Source organism: Nelusetta ayraudi, unplaced genomic scaffold (genome assembly GCF_046127955.1).
Source record: "Nelusetta ayraudi isolate G7.1 ecotype Tasmania unplaced genomic scaffold, CSIRO-AGI_Nayr_v1 ptg000008l, whole genome shotgun sequence".
NCBI lineage: Eukaryota > Metazoa > Chordata > Actinopteri > Tetraodontiformes > Monacanthidae > Nelusetta > Nelusetta ayraudi.
Genome location: NW_027466058.1, coordinates 5098072 through 5123194, shown reverse-complemented (window position 1 = coordinate 5123194; position 25123 = coordinate 5098072). Strand labels below are relative to the sequence as shown.

The 25123-nt window shown below is 44.7% G+C and overlaps 1 protein-coding gene across 6 annotated transcripts in view; it reads left to right on the top strand.

Annotated features, from left to right (window-relative positions):
- macrod2 (mono-ADP ribosylhydrolase 2) overlaps window positions 1-25123 on the top strand; it is a 418233-nt gene that overhangs the window by 149005 nt on the left and 244105 nt on the right. For all 6 annotated transcript variants that reach the window (XM_076018902.1, XM_076018905.1, XM_076018901.1 and 3 more), the window contains exon 5: window positions 19201-19317. In XM_076018902.1, the coding sequence (XP_075875017.1) occupies window positions 19201-19317 (117 nt within the window). The remainder of the gene's footprint in view (window positions 1-19200; window positions 19318-25123) is intronic.

The window sequence follows — 25123 nt, the reverse complement described above, 5'->3', positions numbered from 1 at the left end:
GGATGGAATCCCACAAGGCTCAAACTCCACCGAGTTTGCATTCGAAACTATTGTAACAGTAATTCACAGGCACTGTGGATCGCATTACTTTTTTTTTCCATTGGAAAATGGTAACACTGCAATAAAGCAGCATCCTTCCCCGGATAGTAAACCGCTTTGTTAGGAACTTACACATTTTAACAGGCATCCTCAGAGAGGGAGGAGAGGCGGGGGGGAGCTAAACCTCCGCTCTCTGTCTTTGAGCCGCAGTGGCACTTTCACTCTGATTGTGTTTATCAAAGTTGTGCCAGGTCCATGTGCTGGCCTGCCTCCTGTTTGTCGCTGTCCTTGTTAATTAAATTCTCCCCGTGCTGCAGAATGCTGAGAATCCTTCCCTCTGCACACGGGAGGGCTTGTTGCTTCTCAAATGAGATGGGCCGTGGAGAGTTCGCGCTGAGGCTCATAAAAATTGTCTGTCACCGGGCGGACACACAGGAATACAAATGGAGATTGGCTATCGTGTTTTTACTTGACTTAATTCAGCCGCGCCTTGAATGCGGTAAATAGAGGAGCAGCGTTGGAAGGGTTTGAGAGAAGAAGAGCTGAATTGCAAGTTAAACAAGGTCAAAAGTATCTGCTGCTCATGCATCCAAACATGGCAGTTAAGTGCGTTCAAAAAAAAACACTGAGCAACTGATCAAAATGACTCTGCTTTTGTGCCTAAACCTTTGTGTCCAGTCGTGGAGGAGGAGAAATGAGCCCACGAGTTGCGGCTTCACCCTAATCAGTCATTTTGTTGAGTGAAAGCACTCGAGTGAATCATTTCACGACACACACTCTCAGCCCCCACTGGGATTCCCCTTTGCCTCGTGTAGCTCAGCGGCTCCACCCGGCTGCTGGGAGGTCCGGTCTGCCGCCGCACCGCTCGCTTCAGGCCGTTCCATTACTTTTTATGATTTGCGCCGAGCGAAAGTCCCCGCCAGGTACAAATTCAGTCCACCGCTGTGGATAAAATATCATAACCTCCCCCAACCAAAGTTATCATCCACTCGGGCAGCAGCGAGGGTTGGCGTGGGGGGTCCAGCCCTGCAATATACGGTGCTGTTACTGTGCGATCTTGCAAAAAATGTAAGTTCTCCCGTCATGTCAGATTGCATCCACTCCTGAATATCAACATCAGCATTTCAAGCGGCTCGCCTGACGTTGATATTTGTGCTCCTAGATCTGCTATGCGTTGTAAAGCGTGTCTTTATATTTGAAATTGTTTGTTGCTTCCCTGTTGTTATTTGCTCAGGCAGCAAACCCACCTGAACCATTTAGATTACTGCAACACACACACACACACACACACACACACAAACTGAGTGGGCTGAGCTTCTCTTCATCTGTCCCCGTGCATGTCTAATTACTGAGGTTGGTCTCAGCCAGCCTAGTCACGCAAAATAATCAGATTTTAATAATATTTTAATCTCTCCTTTAATGGAATCGGCAATTATGCCATAACCGGATTTAATACATCCTGTCTTGGTATAGGACATTAAAATGGATCGTAACCTGCTTAAGAGGCTGTTGGAAAAATCATCAGATTAGCTCCAAAACGTTGAATCCTGCCCGCTCTTCCTCTGACATCCATCACTGGCGCTCCTCTGCCTCGATGACACGAGTGCTGACCGGGGAGATTTAAAGTCAGAATTGATAACTAATATCCCCAAAGGTGACAGTCGACTGCATTGTAAGTCTACATATCATCCAGGAAGGTCAATAGCTTCCATCATATCCCCTAACTGATATCGGGCTCTGCCAGTTTGTGATACAGAAAGTGCTGTATTATATATATCATGACATTTATGTATTTATAGTAGCCCTAGCGTTTGAGATCGGCAGTATTTCTGCCCTAATCCCCTAGACCAAGAGAGAGCAAAAGTTTTAGATTGAAATGAAGGTTTATTATGAATTAACTTTTTTTTTCTCCCCACCAGATCAATAATAAATAAGATCTTGTGCTGCAGGCCGAGTATAAATATCATAAATTCTTCTAAAGCTCGCCTTTTTGTGGCTGTAGTGTTTGCCGGGCATAATATACCCTTTCTTTGTAAATTGCTCGTGTCCACTGGGTTTTCAGCTATTATTGCTGCACATTAGGCTTTGCAAGCTGAAGGTGCAAGAGTTCTAAGCGGTGAGCACTCGTCTGCTCTCTCATGCAATCTTTATGGGGACAGTAAAGTGCAGGTAAGGGGTTATGGTGAGGGTCAAGAAGCTGAGGCACCGAGCGGCACACAGGGGCCATTGTGGAAAAGAGTTCTTTTAAGCTGTGCCGGCGCTGATGTACCTCACTGAAGACTGCTTTTGAATGATACATAGTTCTTCAGTGAAACCACTTTCACCATTTTTCTGTCTTTTTTGTTTGTTAAGGCAGACTGAGGACTTGCTAAAGCTAAACTGGCATTATGTTTCATCCAAATGGAATGTATCCACACCCACATTGGTAATAAACAAAGTCAAATAGCGTGGCCGTCCATACACATATTTCCGCCATTATCTTAAATAAGAGCAATGTAACACTCAACATACAGTTGAAACCATATAGCAGTTTGCATTATAAATTGAAATGGGAAATGTGAATTTGCCAGAGCAATTAACTTCTGTTTTCATTTATTTTAAACTGTTCTTACCGCACAAAAGCTTGGATAGTAATGAAAAAGCATAGAAATATGCAATGCAAATTTTTAGTGTCCTCTGAGATATTAATTCATCTTCTTAGATATTTTATTACTTTCAGTTTTTGTACACTTCAGAATACTACTACTACAAAAAAAAAATAAGATTCATAACTCTCCAGCCATAAATTAATATCATTCTTAATTCTTTTTGTTTTGTGGAATGCTAATACATCAGTATGCAGAAGCTTGTTTGAAACATCTAATTGCTGTATCATCATAATTATTGTTATGCTTATGTTAAGAATCAAATCAAAATCGTTTATTTGAAATCCTGAACAGGAAAAACATATATAGTTGCAGTTGTTTTAAGTTTCTATGTCTGTGTATATATGTGTGCATATATAGAAGCACACACACAGTATATGCACACATATATGCACATATATCGAAACTTAAACAACTACCACTACGAGATATAGTGTAATAAATCTGATGGGGGAGGTCATTAATGTCCTGTGTGCATTGTGACAAGACAACGGGTCGTAAACATAGCGAAATTTCCCTTTTTTATTGGTTCTAAGTCAAAAGGGAGTTAAGCCAGCCTTTGAACAAGCAGCTATGAGAAGGCTGTCATTGCAGAGGCCATTATAGTGTTCCATTTGAATTATGAAACCTGGCCGAGGGTGAGGACGGTGCAGCATCGGTGCGTGACAGACCACTGGGCAGCGCAGATAGGTCCCTTCTTTGGAATGGTCGAACGGGAGGCTGAGCGGGCATTTCTCTCGTTATTAGACGTGTCACTGCCACTCAAACGGGGTTGAGTGACAGAAGACCCTATTACCCTCCAAGATTCAACCCCATCTGTCACAGATAGGGGCGCCTTAACAGTCGAGCAGCAAGAGTGGGGGGAGAGGGCAGAGACGCTCCACTGGTCACATTAGCATAACCTCGCCTCTGCGAGATGCACCCTTTTGTGGCAACGCTCACAAAGAAAAAAACAAAACAAAACAGATTTTCAGTTATTACAATGTCCTCTGAAAAGTCTTCTTTGGGAAGTGGCTGGTAAGTACGCTAAAGCTAGTTCTCCCCCGAGAAAAAATTATCTGCTTAATTAAAAAGACCAGCAGGAAAGGCCCTGGAATCATGACAGCATAATTATAAAAGACCCATTTCTGTTAATCCTACCCTCTGCAGCGAGGAGCCTCACGTGGAGGAGCCGGGCTGTGGCCAGCGGCCGACCGCTGAGATCACACAGGAGTCTTCAGCTGGATGATCGCAGGCACCTCGTGCGTTTTTATGTCGCGACAAATCCAGAAAGCAACAGATCAGAGCAGTAGCCGTCAAAGCGGGGGCCGCCAGGGGGCGCGAGGCGGCTCACTATAGAAAAAAAGTGCTGATTGATACATAAATAATATAATTGAATCATGTTTTAATTATTATTATCAAATATAATGTAATTATTGTTTGATCATTATTAATAGATATCATAAATAATATGAAATGATTCCCTGCCCGTCAAAAACATTGTTCATGGTGTGAAGTGTGTTTGACACCATATGTGTCAAACACACACAAACATTTATCTAAGTGATTTGCTCCTCAAGAACTCAAGAACTAAGAATTGCCCAACTAAAGTAAGCAAATATGAGGCAGCATAGGTTAATTATGGATTTACAGAATAATGGCAATGAACAAATGTAACTCATTGAATATCAAACAAAAGCAAGAACAACATTCTAAAATGCTAATGCTACATAGCTAACAGCTAATGTTGTTTTTGGGGGAATAGAAAAGTTTGGGAACCCCCAAGATCAGACATTATTTCCATAAGTATTTGTCAGTCGGTGAATCACTCACAGGCATTTTCATATGTAAAGACTGTGGGAGAGGTTGGGTGGATTTTTTTGGGGAGAATTCAGTCGTATCTGACCGTCTGTGTGTGTAATTTGTATCAGAAGGCCCAGCTCGAAACCCTTCAGACACGCATCAGAATTGATCTGGGTCCTCGGCGAAATGATCGAAGCCAATCAAAAATAGTCCTCGACCCCACGGACACAACCAGCGGCCGGCAGAGCAGGCTCTGTTGCTGCAGGAGGCGGGCCGTTGTCTCGCCGTCTCCGGCTAGTCTCAGCGCCGCGGCTGTTGATTTGTGTTTCACAGCTGGGCCCGGGGAAGACGTTTCGGTGGGCAGCTGCAGACGCTTAATCTCCCTTCCCCCCCAACCCCCCGCCCCCGCCCCTCCCTCGCTGACACTGGCTCAATTAGTAGATAGCACACTTTGGCATTTTGCAAGAAAAGTTGTCAGGGGCCCCCGTCAGATAAATCACTGGAGAGGATTCTGCGCTTGTTATCACAAGCCCGAGCGGCAGTGTCCTGTTTCTCGGCGTTTGCTTACTTTGAATTACACAGAGCCGGCCATTCTAGAGCGAATGGGCACGTTGGGTTATTTTTCACCAGCCTTGTGATACCGTGAATTATCTGGAGCACAATCCCCGTAATCCTGCATTTATTTGAATAGGAAAGTATCTCTATAATTCAAAGGCAACCCTGTAGAATTCGAGTGCATTATGATTTATGCTGCACCTTGATGAAGAGTTGTTTTTTTTGCCCAAGCTATCACAAAAATCTTCTCGCCGCTAATAACCCCTCGCTTCATGACCATGAAAAAAAAAAAAAAAAAAAAAACCCTGCTAGCATTTCTGTAATGTTTTTGTTCAGTTTAATTAGTTTCAATAATCCGCCATAATAGAAAATGGTTGAACACCTGCAGACGGCTGGTAATCTCCACTCAAAGAAAAGCAAAAAACACCGTAATGTGACTGGATTGATTTTTTTGAAGCTTAGCATTAATTTCCCAGGCTTCCTTTTCGAGTCAAACCTCACGCTGGCGTTCCTGATCGGTCAGGTTAATTTGGCTTTTGCTCGTCATGAAATAGAGGTTATTCCCCCAATTGATTGTCAGACAAATCTGATTGAAGGTTCAAGGACCTTTTTGTTGTGCAACTCTCCCGCAAAGATTTCATTGGGGTGTGAAAACAAAATCAATTAAAGGAATACATTTAAAAACCGTGCATCCAATTATTTTGGTTTTGAGTCAATAACACAAATTTCATGAACCGGGAATTTCAAAGCCTAAATTACCCACCTGCTCTTTGTCACTGTATTTTGTCTGGACACTTCTGGTTCTTTTTTGTAATGTATAAAACATCCAGTGAGATTTATAATATCTATAAATATATTTGTTTTATAGGCAAATGTCCAAGCAGCTACAGCATTAAATCTTGATGTTTCATTTTTATTTCTCAGCTCCGACCATTTGTTGTCGACAGAATTAAACCACGAAACACTTTTTATGCTCTTGCTGATTTATAGGCATATCAGCATATCAGTATCAACAAACCAGGCATAGAGACGATCTTCACGTCTCACGCGAACCTCTGCCTTCTTGTTCTCACATTACGTCGTCACGCTGCATAGTCATAATCTTTTCTTTTTTTTCTTGCGCAGGAAGTAAAACGTGAAATCCGTTTTCGGTTTTCACTCGCAAATTAAGACTAACGGTGAAGAAAATCCCCAAACTACGATTACCTTTTTTTTTATATATGTATATATATATATATATATATATGTATATATATATATATATATATATATATATATGTATTCCATCGTTCTGTTTGGTCTTTGGCGAGTTCCCGCGTGCCACTGTGCAAATGTTAAAGCGCTGTGCGAGGCCGTAGGCTTTGCTGAAGAAGCGCCTTTGCACCGGCAAAGCCAAAGGAGCGTGCATAATAGCAACAGCTGTTCATGCATTTTAATCCAGAGCAGTGGCCTTTCATTGAAAGGCTCCATCTTTCTTCATTTCCGCAATTATATACTTGCCAGGGAGTTTGGCCTGAAGATCCAAGAGGCTGAGGCGGCTCCAGCGCTTTCCTCTCCTCCACAGCCTCAAAGGCTGCCATCCAAATTGCCCAATAATTGCGCGCGTTTGTCTCGTCCCGTCCGCGGTGCGCACGCCCAAGAAAAAAAGGGGGCCTCTGTTCCAGGTTTCACCTCCAGCAGGTTCACTCTACAAAGTCATCTTTCAGCGACGGTGCGCCGGGCGCTCCCGGGTGACGGAGGGATGAACTCTGTGTAGGAAAGACAACATTAGTTCGGGTCCACGCTGGGGTCTGTGTTCTCTCACATAAGTGTCTCCCCTCGGTAGCCCGACTTCTCAAGGAGGGCTATTTCGCCGACGCCTAATTGCGATTGGGTGGAGACGGTGTGCAAGCATGTGTGATGAAAAAAAAAGAGCCGTGGATTGGTGGCAATGAAGCCACAGGTTGGTTTTGATGTCGAATAAAAGCGTAGGGTGTCAAGTCAATAAATTCCTGCTTTTTGACTTTTGGCCTAGAACCCTCACTGCTGGAATCCTACAGCTCACCTGGGAGCTGGAGGATTAAACCCGAGAAACCCGAGGAGGTAGTAAAATATATATATATATATGTAAAAAAAAAAAAAAAAGAGTGCTTCGTTACCGTCAGTTACAGCTCATTGCCTGGGAAACAGTTTGCGGCGCACGCGGTGGGTGACACGTCGCCTGACGTCGTGCCAGAGATGTGCCATGCTGGTAACCAACCCCCTACAGCCCTCCCCCGCCCCTCCTTCTTCCTGCTGCCTCTTTGAAGTCAGAACCTCTCACAGCCAGGAGTTAATAACGTGTCACGTTATTATTGTTCGCACTGTTTCGAGTTGTTTGCAAATCCTTTGATTTCTCGCGGGAAACTGAGGAATATGTTTAATTTCGTGAAACAAATACACTCAGGTGACGATTAGCAGGCATGGAAGACATGAAAGGGCCATGCTATAGCTTTTAAGTTCAGGCTTATAGTTTTGGTCGTATAGCTGAATATACTCGTAGTGGAATGATTTTAAATTTATTTATTATTATTTTTCCATCATTTTGCAAGGAAAAGGTAATAATTTGATGTCTTGCGGTTGTGCAAGTGAAACTCTGGGACGGAGTTAATTTAAGACGGTGCTGTTGAACTCATTTTGAATGAGGGTTTCACGATTATTTGTTACCAATAACGTATATACATTTTTATTAAGCAACAAACACGTTGAGGCAGAACATTCTTTTTTTTAGATGAATGTCCTGTATTTTTTATTATTTTAAGAAACCCCCTTTACTGCATCAATAAAAAAAAATATCAAAACATTTCCCGCAAGTTTGTTCAAACCTCTAATTAAATTCCCTTCATTCTGCATTAATTTTCTCTCAGACGTTTGGGGATTATTTTTGGGTATTTCTCAACCCCACTTCTTACGAGAGAAAAAGCTCAGAGAACACTGAAATTTAATCCACTGTGGGAGACGGACGCAACAAAAAGCTCTTTAGTGCTTTTAAAGCTCTTGCGGTCCACATAAACTGGCATGGATTGAGCTCCGCACGCCTTGAGCTTGACACATGCTCGAAGATAACCAAACAGAATAAAAGGCTCAAATGCTTTGAATGATAGCTCGGGGCATGTGTCACTATTTACAGTTGTGGGCAGAAACTATTTCAGTTTTTTTAAGATAATGGCTCCTTATCTTCAGCCAGACAGAGGCTTGGCCAGGCGCTCCACCGCTCTTTCACAAAGACAACAGTCCTTGTAAATGACCCAGATAGACTTAAGTGAAACCCCAGCCTGCTTCTCAGCCGCTCTCACCACAAGATCGGCGCAGTGTCCAGGTGTGCAGTTTCTACACTCTTGGAAAGATAGGACCCGTTCATGAGTCTCTTCTCTTATAGCTTGCGTCAGACTCGAGGCCTGCGAGCTGAATCCTGCCCAAAATGTCATTTAATGCACTCGGCGAAAGCCGACAAGCTGTTCAGGTGACGAGTCTTAAACTGAAAGTCTGTGCTGTTTTAAAGTGCTTACACAGTGTTTACAATGTTTCTTAACTGGATATATCTGAAAAGTATCTCTAGCTGCCTTTCCATTGCAGTTTTTTTTAGCAGAATAAAAGCGATATTTATAAAATTTAGACAAAGTACGGAGTGCAATTTGTGTGTCCATTGAATAGTGTGAGATGCATGAGACGTAATTCTCGAAAAGTTTCATCCCGCGACATTTATGAGAATTACGTTTGCTTTTGTTTGTTTACCGTTGTTTGCTTTCAAGAATGGTTGTTCTATTTTTCTCTCTGATTTCTTGCAAAAAAATATTCCATCTCCTCCTCCGTCTAAACATAGTGCGCCATTTTCACTTGAAGTGAACTGGTCACGTGACCCCATCCAGTGATGCGTAAATGCGAAAAAGGTGTTTCCATGACACTTTTGCAATATACCCCCATATCAATGCGTCTGAAAAACTACCTCATGAGAGCATTAAAACCTTTTAGCGATACTTGAGAGGTTTTTTCGAAGTTTAGACGTTTCCATTAACAGTTTTTTTTTTTTGTGATATTAAGGTTTTGCACCATTCTAGGGGTAATGGAGAAACAGCTTATGGCAGTAACACAGAACTATGTCATTGTCTAAATTTTACAACGTTGGTTAACTAGAAAAAGTAAATAATAAACAACTATACAGTTATTTCACAGTCAAAGGCTGATTAGGTTTATACAATCTTACAGTTGAAACTGTCCTCTGGAGGGCAGCCACAGTGCTGTAGTGCCCATCAATGGGTATGAGTTTGACACTTAACACCCCTTTCCCACTGGCCAAAAATCCAGTTTAAAAAAAATCCCCTTTTAAGGGGCAGCAGGAAAGGGACGCCAAACAGCGGCGATTACCAGGATTGTTCAACCCGTTCCGGGTTTTAATCGGCTCGACTTGGCTTCCAGTGGGAACGCCAGGCGCGGGTCAAGCCGGTGGTTTGCGTTGCACGGAAAAGTTGGACTCGAATTCTTCAGCTGAAACTTCTGCGTCGTTTTTTTCTTTCTTTTTTTTTCCCACCGTGGCTACGCATGCCGTCAGCCTGTGCACTGTTCAGTCTACGCTGTGTTCCCGTCATTTTGAACGGGCGCAGAAGTGATAAAGCACCGATCCACCGCCTTGACTTCTGTAGGTGCTGCACTCCATTGTTTACTGTAAGCTGTTTTTTTTTTCTGCTGCTGGCAAATCAGACCAGGGTTTTTTGGGCCAGTGGGAAAGGTGCCGAATGACAATTGCTAGCAGATGGACCAGTGTATTAAAAAACAAACATCAATGTCGACCAGCTAAGTAGATAAAGAGACAGTCGGAGCCAAAAGGGAACAGCCTGCCCCTCGTTTGATATTTCCAATCGCCCTAGTGAGTCCTCAGCCAAAGTCGCTGTCCTCCCACCAGCCCGTCAGCTGGTTGGCCTCCGCGCCGGCGTGTCGTCATCGCTGATTAGTCCCACTAGGTTAAGCACCGCGTGCACATTTGAAGAGCTGTGGCTTTGGCAGAGGCAGCACAGCCTCGAGGGCGCGTCATGCTTAACCGATGGTACGCCCAGTCCTGGTGTCAGCGGGGGGTAGAGGGGAGCTTTCTGCGGTCTCCATGAGCCAAGTCAACACTTTGACATGGAGACGTTTTTTTTATTTTAATTATTATTACAGGAGCCCCAGCGTCTGCGTTTACTCTGCGCGCGCACGTGAAAATAGAAAGAGGCAGGGTTTGCGAGGACAAAGTATTACAGAGGCTTCTCCTCCCTCGCCCGCTGCCTCGGCGCCCGGCGGCGTGAGCGAAAAACCCGGGGTGCCAGAGGTAATCTAGCCGAGGAGACGAGGCGATAATAGCCACATTGACAGAGTGCTTGTTTGTAATGAGAGACTGGATGGGAAGTCAAAGGTGAAAAATGAGTGTGATATTGAAGCGAGGTGACGAGGCAGAAAGAAAAAGGTCTGTGTTTACGTCTGATTATTAGGGGAGCTCACACTCTGGGAGTGAGAGTCGTTTTTTTTGTGTTGAGGGAGGGGGGGGGGCAATGAAAGAGGCGAAGTGGGAGATTTCAATCTGTGGGATGCGAGGTTGTACGGCGCAATGTCACTGAAGGACAGCGCTGAAAATACAATGAAATAACGACGTTGGCATTGGAAAGCGTTTAATGCCGAATCACAACTGCCTTATTGCTCAGTTTAGATTAAATTTTTGGGGTGAAAGTTATGCAAAATGCAAAAAAGTTCAGTGCTATGATATTATGAAAGTAGGACATTTAAGTAGATGCGTGCAGTGGTCATTTGTTGGCCTCAGTCTATTGGGGAAAAAAAAGAAAGCCTACCATGGAGGTTATAATGCTACAAAAAAAAAAATCCATGTCTTAACTTAATGGTTTTGCAACCTTTTTGTTACACTTTTGGTCTCACAATGTCAAAATGAGGGCAACTTGATGAAGGTGACTTTTGAAATACAAACTGACCAGAACATTGAGCCATTGATTTTATGAATCAGACTTTTGTCTTTTTGATTCCTGGGGTTAATCGCCTTGGTAGAAAAAAGAATGTCGTGCAGTTAGTACTGAAACATCAAACATGTTGGATATTGAAAGACTATTTGACCCTAAGGTCGAATGTAAAGAGTGAGTGTGAATTTTCCCTGACTTTGGTGTCCGTGGAAAGTCTCATTTCCAGGCGGCAGTGCAGACGTCGGCCTGAATAAAAAGTCCGGACGGCCTCGACACCGCCTCCTGAGGTGAATGAGCAGGAACCCCGTCATGCAAAGAATGCAGACAGCGCACGCTGTGTTGTTAAGGACGCCGTGACTCCGCCGCCACAGACGGCGAGCGCTGCAACAACAAGGCCGAGGAGCAAAAACAACACCTTTTAAAATGCGATGGCCGGTGCCGTCGTTATTGTTCCAGCGAGTTCATGTTGTCTGGGCTTTGGCTCCGGGTCGTCCGCAGCTGTCAGACGTCAGGCCTCCCAACGACAGTGTGTCACATGGGGCTGCGGTAACCTAACCTGGCATTCCTTTACGGCCCCGGGAAGAAGAGCAGAGGAGAGTGGCTGCTCCTCACCGTGTCCTTATATGTGCTTTTACCACAGTGGCTCTTAACTTTTTGCATATCACTATTCATGTGCCCTTTGCTTTTCTTGGCTCCAGCCTTGTAAAAAAAAAAAAAAAAAAAGAAAGAAAAAAAATGAACTCGGTAGTTTTGTGTTTGTTGATTTTCAACACACAATGGTATGTACACAAAGGGAAAAAGGTCAGCTGGGTTGTAAAGCAGCCCTGGCTTTTTTTTTTTTTTTTTTTTACAATGCGCTGAAGTGAACTTTGACTTTCACACACGGAGAACTTCGGCACCGGGCAGCGGGAGGTCAAGCCGCACCACAAATGTTGCCACAAGGAAGTTTTTAGCCGTGTACAGTTTTTTTCAGCGCGGTTGAATTGGAGATGTTTAGTGCAGACGAAGGAAAAAAGCTGCTAGTGAAGGAGTCATGTTGTTGTGAATGAGTTGTGAATGTATGTAAGGCTGTTTGTAACTTCCCCTGTAAAGCCAATTGTTAGATGCAACCTTACATTTGGTGTGTTTACATGGATTAAATAAATAAATAAAAATACATAATAAAAAAAAAAAATCATATCATGTAGACACACAATTTGGATTAAATTGACCCCAGGTTGTTTATCCCTGTTTTTGTGGGTTTTTTTTTCCATTGTAAAGAACACACCATATTGTTTCACTGCCACTTGGCAGATAAAGATGAGAGGTTCTTGCTGGTCGTCTCCTGCTCATATCTTTTTTTTTAAAAGGAAGATGTTCATTCGGTGTGACATTTTCAAAAGAAACACAACCTAAAACACAGCGAGCTTGTCTAGTTTAGCTAGCAACTCTATCTTAAATGTTTGCGGGCTTCTGAGTACAGCCATGTGTGGGATCAGGCTACAGGTTACACAGTGTATAGTATGACAGGAACCCGCAGATCAATCTCATCAATTAGCCATTGTTCATTTAACTATCCGACCCCTCAGTTTGAAATAATTGACCAAAAATTGACAATTTAAACAATGAGAAAGAATGCAGTGCAATCCACCATTAACTTGTGTGCAGGGTACAGTGAAAATCTGGCTTGTTCAATTTGAGTTCAGCCGTCAGAAGACTTTGTTTCCGCGGAACTTGCGACTGACGTGCCACTCAGCGTTGCGGGACTCGCATAAGCCTTGGGTACTTTATGCCACTTTGGCGAGTAACATCTGTGACTATCTGCATGTTATTCTATTAGTCCAAATCCCTTGTTTACCTGGGTGTTATAGATAAATCGCAGATTTTAATCCCCTTCCTGGGAATTTGGTTGAAGCGCAGAGCGAGATAGACAGAGCGGGGGAGGTATAGATAGCGCAGTCGGCTGTTGTTTTCCGCCGTATCCGGGTTTCGCAATTCATTATTGGTGGAGGGGCCCAGATGGGCTGGCGCCTATTCCACCTGACATTTAGCTGAGGCAGACGTGTGAGTGACACTTGATTAGTGAGTAATCCCTGTCATAATCTCCCTGAGTTTACTACTTCTTTATTAAGCTTTCCGTCGTCGCCTGCTTCATTAGTGGGTACACGGCTAATGATAGACAAGGAGGCGAACAACAAACTAATCACACTTAAGCGTTTTGTTGTACCCGGCTACATAAACTGCAACATTAAAGTGCCATGGGTAATAATTGCTGATGTTGGCAAACCACATTTTATATAACAATTAAGTTTACGCTTTTTTTTTCAATGCCCACTGTGCTCGTGCTAGCTCCTATGCTAACATGTTTTTTTGCACTTTCTTGCTAACTGAGCTCCACCACTTCGCATTTACAGTGCTCACTGGTGTTTTAAGAGTTACATGGGACCGGCCACTGCCACTCCGCAGCTCACAGGTGTGTCGCGCACGGCTAATAAAGTGAAAATGGTGATGAAAGGCGAAAGACCGCACAGAGCCCGGCGCACGGCAATCTTTCACTTTGATTCATCATGCTTTTCAGCAACCTGGCGACATCCCGGCAGCTCAAAAGAGTTTTTTTTTTTTTTTTTTGCTCCACATCATCCCCTTCAGTGAAATTAGTTGAGTAGAAAATAGTAGTGTGATTCAAAGAGGCTGAGTCGCGGAGGGGCTTTGATCAGTGCGCGGCTCTAAAAGGTGTGGGGCGGATGGAGGAAATGTCTCGTTGCTGGTAGGTACTAAGGAAATAAGTAAAAGGGAACAAATGATTTAATGGTATGAGCAATATGTTTCAAAAAGTACTGGCATGAGTTTGATTTCCCACCGCCTGACCATGTCGCTAGGCGGGAGTTTAGTCGACCAGAATATTACGGCCTCGCAGGCTCCAGATTGAATTTAGGGCCCTCTGAGGGACGGACGTCCGCTCGCTTGCCCCTCTTTTACATTAGAGACTGGCATTCCTGGCCAATAGTATCCAGCGCAGCGAACACCTCCCCTCCTTCCCACCCCGCGCTGCCTCCTCTGGCTCCAGTCTTGAACCCAATCCTCAAAGGACCAGGAAATAATTAGGAAGGAAAATTGCAGCTGACACTATTTCTGAAAAGCAGGGTATTGTAATGAGAGCAGAGCAGGTATTCATTGTGTCTGAGGGCACGATTGAAAACCCTCTTTTTTTTTTTCCTTCTTCTCCTTCTTGTGGAGGAGGGGGCCTGCTTGGTAGTAGCCCGGAGGGAGCGGGCACAGCTTTGCCGAGTCCCTTAATGCACGTGGGAACGGAGCCTTGAGAGGACAAGGCAGAGGTGTCTTCAACAATGGCAGGAGCCAAGGGTACGGCTGAGTAACTAATTCAAACCACTATAGGCTGACACACACTCTCAGGCACACTCGTCACATTTGTCTCCCTCAATACGGCTCCCCCTCTCCCTCTCTCTCTCTCTTTCCTTGTTCCCATTCTGAGTTCAGAGGGATTCGGACCAGCCGATGTTCAAAGTTATCTTCATTAGCCGACGAGGACTCGCTCGGAATAGATGCTCGGTGGAAGTTTTCTCTGAGCGCGGCACTCAAACAAGATGAGTGAATGTTTTGTCCCAAATAGGCCCGGCAGGCAGACAGCTCAGAAAGATGGATGAGTTATTAACGCCGATGTTTATTTATATATATGTTTCCCTCCAATGGAAGGGCTAAGGACGGCAATCATAAGGATGGACAGGGCGCAGGCTGCGGCTTAAATTCCAAGCCTGTTAAATGAGTTGTCCTACCGTTCACAATGAAAAACAACGTTTCGCTCGTCACCGCCGAGGTGTCTCGCTAATTGGGGCACCGTCTCAAAATTTTGCCGCTTGTCTTCGCTGGAGGATTGGCCAGAGAGACACGGGAGGGAGGCTTTGATCCACTTCCTGCGCTGTTATGCGAGCACCTTATCAGCATGGGTGCACAATTTCTAATTATTTGTTTTAATTACTGCTTCATAGCGTTTTAATTTGTTAATTGCTTTAATCAGAAAGGAATTAGGGCAAGACGTGATAAAGAATGGAAGCCCAATAATAATAATAAAAAAAAAAAAAAACTTATTATACTTAGCAAGTCTACTTTTAGTGAGGTTAAATCAAAAATGTTAACGTCCAATTCCAGTAGCCTGGGGCACCGTTATTGGGGGGGAATCATGGACGATTCTATGGGCCTAGCGGTCATGGGGGTCCCCAGTGGATACCCTTGTTAATACGCTATGTAGTGGAGGGGCACCCAAACAGATTTCTAGTCATTGGACCCTAAATTGCTATCAGCACCTCTGCCAGTAGCTGATTCTTCATAGAATAAGAGGACAAAATGTTTATTGTTTTACAAATGTAATTTAATTTTGAAGTGAACGTATGAGCCGTTTTAATGTTTCAGGCAAATTAGCGAGGAAATTGCACGTGAGCCCCGTCGTCACCGACAGCAGCTCAGACCTGATTTAGGTTGAATAAATAGTACAGCCACAAGTGCGTTTTTATTTTCTGTTCTCTCAGAGTTGAATTCCGCCACTATCAAAATGCTACCGCTACCTCCAGTCTTTGCATGCGCTTCATCCTCATTATCATATCACGGACGTGCAGCAGCAGCGCGCGGACTTTACCCACGGTGCATCTGTTGTTCTCCAACTATTCCGTGAAGCCATCTGAGCAACGCATGCAAATGAAATCTGTAGCGATAGCACCCCAAGTTCTGGCAATCGGCCATATCGGTTTAGCATCTCACTCTCTCGTCCTCTGCAGTTACTGGCACCGCAGCAAATCACCAGATTTGGACGGCTGCACAGTGACACATTCAACAGCATCAGAAAAGGGAAAAAAAAAATAAATAAAAAAAATAAAAAGACAAGTTTCACAATCCCCGTAGCTTATGCAACCACAGACATGAGGAGCAGTGAATAGCAGGCTGAAACTTTTATCGGCAAACTTATTCCACCGCCACTCGGTTGAAATAAGGAAGCACGTATGCTGCTGCTTAAAGGGTTTCCAGGGTGTCTAGGTACAAAATCAGCTGTGCCCCATAGTGATGAGAGGAAAGCTGAATTGACGGATGGGAACTGGAGAAGAGCATTATTGAATTTAACCTGGCAGCCTCTGTCTGACCGCTGAAAGCAGCACACACTGTACTTTACACCTGTTCCAGCAGAAATCTGACCTTTTTCGTTTGCTTTTCTTGCTCCCCTCCACCCCCGAGCTGAGAATTATGTGTATTTCTTCGATTCAAGCCTGTATAGGACTCAGTGTGATGAATAAATGGATGAAAAAATATCCCTGGCTTCCATTAGCAGCTTAAATATACATAGGGAAGATAAATAGACATTGACTATTAGAGATCAGACACTTGTGGACAACACTGTGGCAACTGACTTTTTAATGTGCCAAATGTCCCAGCCGCTTTATTAGGTACACCTGTTTGCCCACATGTTGGCACAAATTTCTAATCAGCCGTCTCTGAATGCACAAAATGCCCAACCTTGAGGCAGATTGGCTTCAGCAGCAGCAGAGGGGCACACTGGGCGACACCCCTGCCAGCCGACAGGACAGGAATGTGAGGCTCCTTTTTTCTTCAGCTCACCAAAACAACAGAAGTCTGGGGAAAGTGTCTCAAGATTGGTTTCTGATTCAAAGTTCAGATGGAAGGGTCAGAATTTGGCGTGGATTCCATCCTGCCTTCCATGAATGCGTCGGAATGCTGCTGCCGCTGTGTCCATGGTATATTTTCAAGGTGCACTTTGAACCCTTTGGCGCCAGGAGAGTGTTGAAAACCTTTTATGGGCAGCATTCTTTCTTCTGATGGCAACTTCCTGAGTGACACTGTCATGTCCATATGGACCAAAATCTCTTAGGAATGTTTCCAACCAGGAAGAGTTCAGGCAGTTTCTGCAGGCGCACAGTGTCCAATGCAGTACTTCAAGGTGTGTTCATTGACAGTGACCAGTGGCCGTTTGACCTGAAAAACTTGTATACAAGAACTTGAATACAAGTTGCTAATCTAACTTTAAACTACAGAAAAGGTTTAGGGCCACAAGAAGAGAAAAAAAAAATATATAGAGAGATTTTTTTTTTTCCCCAAGTTTCCAATTTTGAGAATAAAGTCTTGTGGGATGCACCTTTCGGCAGTTTACTTTCAACTGTCGGTAACTGGGTTAATCCACCATCCATTTGGACTACTCGCCTTTTCACACTTTATTTGCGTCAACTTCATTCGAAATTTTGTCTTTTTTAACGTCGACTTTATTCACGAAATTGTGACTTTATTCACGAAATTACAACTCAAAACTCGAAATGAAAACTTGAATAAAAATCTATTTCCTTCTCTTCTCGTGGCCCTAATCCTCTTTCCTATTAAACTCTTAGTACTGACACTAAAAAAGGAGAAAACACAAACCACCCTGTGTCTGCTGCAGATACAACACACATTTTATGTCTGAAAACAAAGTCGCTGTTGCGACAAAACGCCGAGGCAGAAAAAACGCAATGGTTTTGTCCCGTGGGAGGAGCCTCTCTCGGCTCGGAGCGTCCTCGTCGAGATGTGGAGATTGAGCAGTTTTGCGTGTCGAGAAATGTCGAGCAGCAATTACGATGCAAATAAGTGCGGCTGATGATCGCGGACGATCTTGTCTCTGCGCGGCGGAGACAACGGCGACGCCGCCACTCTGTGTTGTGTTGCGTTGCGTTGCGTTAAGTAGCCTCCATTGTTGCCGGAGCGATCCCTCCTCATATACCCATCACTGTCAGACCCATGTTATTTTTTTCCCCGAGCCATCAGGATTCGTCTCTGTCACTTGCCTGTCGCTCAGTCCATTAAAGATGATTGATAGTGGTAGAAAATCTTCCGCCCAGCTGTTGTCATGGACTCATCCAGAACAGCACCATCCCTCATCAAAAGACTTTTTTTCCCCCTCCCTCCCTTTGTCCCTGTCGTCGATGTGAAGAGCACTTTTTTTTTTTAGTAGATCAGCCTTCTTGTTCCTCTTTTCCCCTCCGCCCCCGTCTCTCTCTCTCTCTCTCTCTCTCTCTCCCTCTCTCTCTCAGCGCTGCATGCGATAATTATTTCATTAAAGATGAAAATAGCGATTAGCTGCATTTTTTAATGTGTATTAAAATTCATATCTCTTTAGACTCTTTGCACTTTATCTCCTTCGTTCTTTTTCTTTATCAGTTTAACATATGTGAACATTGGTTATCTCGCAGCCTATTTTTACTCTCAAGTTTTGTTTTTCTTCTTCTACTTCTCCTTCTCCTTCTTCTTCTTCTTCTTCTTCTACTTCTTCCTTTGATGCCTAAAGCTGTGAGTGATATGTTCCCTCCACGGGCAAGGTTCTACAAAGCAAACCCACTGAATGAAAGAAAATGAAATAAATAAATGACACGCCTGTTTGTCTAGCTGCTGCCATTATCCTGTAATGTCGTGTGAGGATCTTTTTAAATGTATTTTTTTGGTTTTGTTTTTCCACGGGACAACTTGAGACGGGTTTCATGATGTTTCTCTGTGATTGATAACGCGCTCTTGGAAGGATGTCAGGCTTTCAGAGACAGATAATGCTGATTTCAATCCCTCTGCCTTCTCGCGTAAGACGCGCCATCAATCAAGTGTGTCGCGGCCTTAACCCGCTAAAATGAAAACCTTTGGGTCTTGTCAGAACCGGGACGAGCGCGTCAACGGGGGGACGGCGGTACGGAATCGGAGCGCGGATCCAGCGGCGTCGTGACCCGCCCGAGGAATTGGCCAGCCGGCTGTGAGATTCCACCACAGGGCCGCAAACACGGTTAATGATCTGACTGTAGATTGCTGTTGACATTGCAGAGGGATTACAGGAAGAACAGTCTCATTTTCCCTGTGTGCGGAGGCGTTATTAGATCCCGGCCCGGCTAATTTAATTCCTATGCTAGTCAATATTTACCAGCAACAGGCGCGGCACGCGATGCCACAGCCAACCTTCCCCAAAGAGAGGAAATGCAGACCTAGGAGGAAGATAATTCGGCAACGTGGACGTTCGGCGATGAGAAATACGACCCCGTGAACGTTATTTACATCTTGTTTTTACGAAACCTCCGTTCTCGTAAACACGTGTTTGTTTTCGACATTATTAAATACGCCGGCGCTAATTAGCCTGGCCGGTTTGAGACGTGTCCTGTTTTCTCCCCTTCAGATGGGCCTCACCTTCTTTGTCTCTCTGTCTGTGTGTGTTCCAGTGGATGGCTGCATTCACAAGGCGGCGGGCTCCTGCCTGTACGACGAGTGCCAGTCGCTAAATGGCTGCGAGACGGGCAAAGCCAAGATCACCTGCGGCTACGATCTTCCTGCAAGATGTGAGTAGCAGTAATGAACATGTTTCCTCCCTTTTGCTCTCTCGCCGCCCTGCGCTGCGACGCGGCCCCTCCGACTTGCTGCGGCGATGCTAATCAAAGTTGCCGCATCACCTGACAGTTAGTGAACATTAAGATTCAGTGGTAAACATTAGAGGGGAAAAACACTGCCGAGTCCAACATTAATCTATATTGCCTTGTGAATATGGACTCATTTATTCAAACCCAAGGCTGTTGATGTAGCCGGCGCCCCACGCTGGCCGTGCACTGAAAGGTAGCTGGGGGACAAAAGAGAAAATATAGATATGTATGTAGAAAGATGGGAGTGTGTGGAATCTCCCTCCGCCATCTGCGCACTATACAAATTCATGAACCATTGTTTTTCAGTGGTTATGGATTTGACTCCGAGATTAATTTGGAATTAATTTGGGGGCTGGATGTTTTCTGGATAATTACTATGACTGGTTGTTTGTTTCATGGCTGGTTGGTGTCAACTGCACACAAACAAAGACATTAAGGGAGCTATTAGTTGCTTAATTTGCTAGATTTTTGTCATACCTGATTTATTTTGTTTTGCTTTTTTGAAAACTTACTGCTTTGCTGTAAGTGCGCATCTCAGAAGAGGGACTGCAGCGTTTTCAGTTGTTTTTTTTTTTTTATTGCCTTTGTGATTATTATTTTTCATAATCAAGTCTTGGGAAGTTTCCAGTACATGTGCGCACACGTGTATGTCATCCCAGTGCCGAACAGCGACGACGACGACGGCGATTCACAAGCTAATTTCCGGCGATGCACGTCCGTAACGCATGTGCCACTTCCAGCGCAATCTCCAAAATGGAAAGTACGACGGTGGGAGCGATGTCGCTTAGTGTAATTCGGTCGAGACAGACGTCCCGCGAGTCCTAACCTAACCCTGAAGGATTTCAGTGCGACAGCCAAGAGAAGACATCGAGGTCCAGATGAAATTAGGTTGTGTTAATGCGGTACATCGTAAAGATGTCAAACAAATGGAGCAGACAAAGTACCAGTCAACCTTCCGGGCAGCCGGTTCAAGTGTGTGTGTGTGTGTGTGTGTGTCTGTGTGTGTGTGTGTGTGTGTGTGCGCACATGCGGCCAGAAGCGGGAGACGGCGTCCTGACTTGCAGGATGACCGGGGGGAGCAATAGCCCTGCCGCTGGGTTCTGCTGTTGTAATTATCTCCTGGCAAAACTTCTCCTCTCTGCTTGATAGCTCATAATGGATTGTGTGCTCCTTACTTGGGACATTCAGTTCTTCTACGGACGTGATGTTATTTCATATCGGGTCGGGCTATTGGCCGCAATCGCAATCTCATCTCGCCGCCGATGGTGCCTCCTCCGCCCGACGCCGACACTGACAGCCGCTTGCCGTCTCCCTGACGTCAGTCCCTGCTCTTACCCAAGCCGTCTTGCTTGCTTTGATTAGATTCTGTCCGTCAATTTCCGTTACTGTCCCGGCACAGGCATTATGTGATTGGACGGAACCCTGCGTGCGGCTTATTTAATATCCACCCCTCCAAAAATAACTGTGAGTCGGCGCGTCCCAGCTGCACAAAGCAAACAAAAGAGTAGGCGGCGTTGATATTTTTCGCGACGTTCATTTAGCAGCGGCGTGAGAGAGACAGAGGCTCGAAGGACTCAATGAACGGGCAGTTTAAAGTGGATTAATTGAACCTTAATGTTGCAGTAATGGAACCCTTGGCTGATGCTAAAGGGATCCACTGATCAAAACTGACACTAAGTTATTTCAGATATTTGTGTAATTTGACAATTAATTTACAGAACTCGCCTGCTGTCATCACTGACAAATAGAAGGTTGGACTTTATTTCAACAGCTTCTAAACCCTGCCTACTGCAAAACCACCAAACCTCCTTTTTTTCCCGCACATAAGGAACTGTACATATGCAGCTGTTTAAACATAAAGTAAAGATTTTATTGACTTTTTTTGTGTTAACTACATTTTTTTTTTTTTAATTCCCTCTGTGGGTGTTGTTGGAAAACGAACCAGTTGACAGTGTTGAAAGCACTTTCACGGTTTCCCGTCGGCCTCTCAGTTTCTGCAAAGTGTCGAGTTGAGACAAACACATGCAGACAAACATTGCGCTGGGACGTTGCGAGAAGCTGCGCCAGCGTTATGTGGTAATTAGCCGAAACACAATTTCCACGGGCAGGGCTTTACGTTCACGAAAGAGCTGAGCTGCAATTTTAAACATATTCCAGCCTGTCGACGTCCTTGCGCGGCGCCCATATGGACAGTCATTACTCCTGCTGGCGCCCGACTACAGATGGTGCTTCATCTACTCATGTAAAATCAATCAGACTGCGATGTCCGTTCCGATTTTTGCCTCCCACCATCAAAACAAAATAATTGAGCTAAAACAATGGCTGTGCCGCATGTTGAGGTGCGTAGGCAAGTGTGTGTTTGCGTGTGTGTGAACGTTCCAAGACCGGATGGAGCGAAACACAAGCATCCTGAAGAGGTTTGTTTCTACCCCGTCGTCGACCACCGTCGACAGGTGCTGCATTTTACAAGTGGACCACTTCACCCTGGTCACTTTCGCTTTTAGTATTTTCTTTTTGGGAATACAGAAATAGGCATTTAAAAACGATAGCCTGTTAAGGCAATAAAATGCTTCCTTGTGCCCCGGAAAATGGCTCATTTTCCACAGGGAGAGGAGCAGTGGATGGGAAATCACAGATGTCCTCATTGGGCAATTTGATGTGATGAGGCAATGGAAAATGACCGGCTTAACCCACCCCGTCTCTGTCGGGTTTCTCTCCCCCCCCCCACTACTCAAGACAGAAAAATTGCTCCCTATTACACCCCCCCCTAAAGAGTTTAGGCTGTGAATCCCAGTGGCAAATGAGCCTTTCCTTTAAGGTGACCAAGCACATGTGGCAGCGATTATTACGGGGCCGGCCAAGGATTATTAATCAATGACAGTAATCACCCACCTACCGTAGCGGAAAGACATCCCCTCTCAAACGCCCCTCTCAAATTGTCCCCCCACCCCATGCGTTAGACAAGTTCCTCATCTGTCCGCAGATCAATGATGGGATGAAAAGGCCGCGTCAAGTGTAACAAGTGAAGTCTCGTGCTTACGGCCTAAGTGTTGCAGGATGTGTTCCAACTTTGTCTGTAATTGTTCCATTATTGGCATCAAGGTTAAGTGTGCACTATTTTGGAACTGTGGCCTTTATTTTTTTTTCATAAGATCATAATGGGCTTCAGCTTCACCAAACCTCCACCTCAGGGCAGTTTTGTGAGCTGCACAGGTAGAATTGTGTCTTACTGATGTTTCTTTTATTTCCCCCGACGGGACGCATTGGATATGTTGTGGAAATGTCGACGATACAGACGTTGATGGTTGATGGATAGCACAAACAAGGCACCCCGGATGACAGCATGACGGATTGGATTATTTCCAAAATGTTTTCTTTGGCTTTCCAACTTGCTTTAATGTCACGGTATATGATGAGTGACTGCATACAAATGGCTGAATAACAGACGGGTTTACACAGAATCAAACGCATAATAGCAGAATGTCAACTCTTTTGCCTTTAAGTGGAATTCTGTGCATCGCCAGGAAAATGCGCGGCGGGCAAACTTTCACAACAGAGTCGTGCGAACCTTATCGTCATTGCGCCGGCCCGCGAGTTCACACCATTAATGTTTAGCGATGACCTGCGGGTTAATCTGCTCCTGCACGTTTCAGCCGCAGCTGTCACAGAAGACCTAAGAGGTATTTAGAGTTTAAGCCAGAGGTCTGCCTGAGAAAGTAAATGTCCCAGAGGAACTTTTCAATAGACGCTAGCTTCACTTTTCTCTCTCCGGTTTCATTTGAAGCCTTTTCACCGCGTCTTGTTTTTCTCCCCCAGGCTACCTTTAGATTGGCAGTTCAAAATATTTGTACTTTTTTTATTGTTTTGCTCCCTTTGCCTGTTATTCTCAGTGCTCAAAGTATATGCTTTAAATAATAAATCATATTTGGATATTTGAAGGAAGCCAGAGCAACACTATTTCATCTTTGCACTGTCATGCCAGCTTTCTGTTTTTTAATATAATTTCTCATCATTATCTCGGAAATAAAAAGGCTCCTTGTCTCTTGTACAGTAAGCGATGGCGCTGACGAGAGTTTGTGCGACGCATCTGTTTCATCTCTCAGAAGTCGACCTCACCGTGGGGAGAGAGCGGTGGGATGAGTTGTTGGTTTTGCTCAATTGGACTCTCAGTGTGACTTACCAGCTGTAAGGTTATAGACCCAGTTGTATTGACTTTGAGAGTATTGCTTCTACCCAGCCCGGTGATTATCTGTGTGGCATCAAGGGGCAGATAGACCTTTGATTTAGCTTTAATCTAGCACTGGATGCTAATCATTGTGAGTTTGCTTCTGCACTGACCATGATAGAGCGACACACAGCTTAAACTGCCCCCTAAACTCCCATTTAAATGTTATATACCGTATGTATTCTGGCACAAAACTTGTCTGAGTGTTGATGTCACCCATATGAAAACATTGTCACACTATTATCACTTCTTACAATCCATTATTACACATTTCTATAGAACTCAATGAAGGAAATCTTCACTGCTGGTGTTACAGTAAGCTAGAAATACACAGACATGGATTTCAATACTGCACACTCACGCAGTCACAGTCACAGAAGCCGCTGTGGCCACAAACTTTCTTGTTGCAACTTTTCAGTGTTTGTTCCAGCAGTCGAATCACAAGAGCTTTTTTTTCCCTCCTCCCCACTGCAAGCTTCAGTGGAACTTCCAGTACCGAAGTTAGACACAACACCACTGGGAGTCTCACCCCAGTTCACTCCAGCTCCTACTTCATCTGCCGCCTCCCTCTCAGCATAAAACGGGAGTCTCTGGTGTTTACTGTAACTGCACCTGCGCTTACGATACTACTCATCAACCGGTGATAAATTCTCCTCCCTGATAGCGCGCGGAATCTTTCCCATGTCCTATTTAATTTGGGCGCACCGCGCCGTCTGCTCCGTCTCCCTCCGCTCGGCAAACACAGATAAATCACGGCAAAGTACCCACTATTAGTAAGTGACATGCAGCCCATTCTGATTAAATTACCCCCTAAACATTATCATTCTGCCGGGCTTGTTTATCGGAGCAGTCGCCGCCACATCACGCACTGGCTCTCAGACGTTGTGGAAATGGCATCGGGCAGCCCGTGATTTGTTAATTTGAGCGCAGAGATTTTTTTTTCAGTTGGCCTTCCTTGTGTTGTGCATTTGAGCGGTTCCCAGTAGTGAAAATGCACCCGTGACCCAAGGCGTTAAAGGTGATTCGGGATGAATGAAAACCATTTGAGCTTTTTCTCTCCTCTTTCATGTCACCCCTCTATTTTCTGAGGCATCGCGGCGTAATGGCTCCAGCAGATTCAGTTGTTCCTGTTTAAAGGCTATTTCCCCCTCGCCCGCCTTGTTTTCAAGGCCGGCAGTGAAAGAGGCCCTTTGTTGCAGTGGATAAATTAGTGCGGCTTAAGTCAACCATGGTGGCCACCGCAGGTCCCAACAAGGCTCGGTGTTAAGTCAACATCTTCCCCGCTGCTCAGTGTTAGCGCTCACGTCATAAATGTCACTTCATCACTTAAAGCGCACTCCATTTACCAGACGGGCCCGCCGCAGACCTCCGCAGACGGTTTTGATTGTTTTAGTGTTTCTGTCTGGTATGCCAGTCACTCAGCCAGCCTGTCAGCCGCTGCCGCATGAAAGGGTATACAGCTGCTCGTGTCATAAGAAAAAAGTTTTTGTGTTTGTTGGAAAA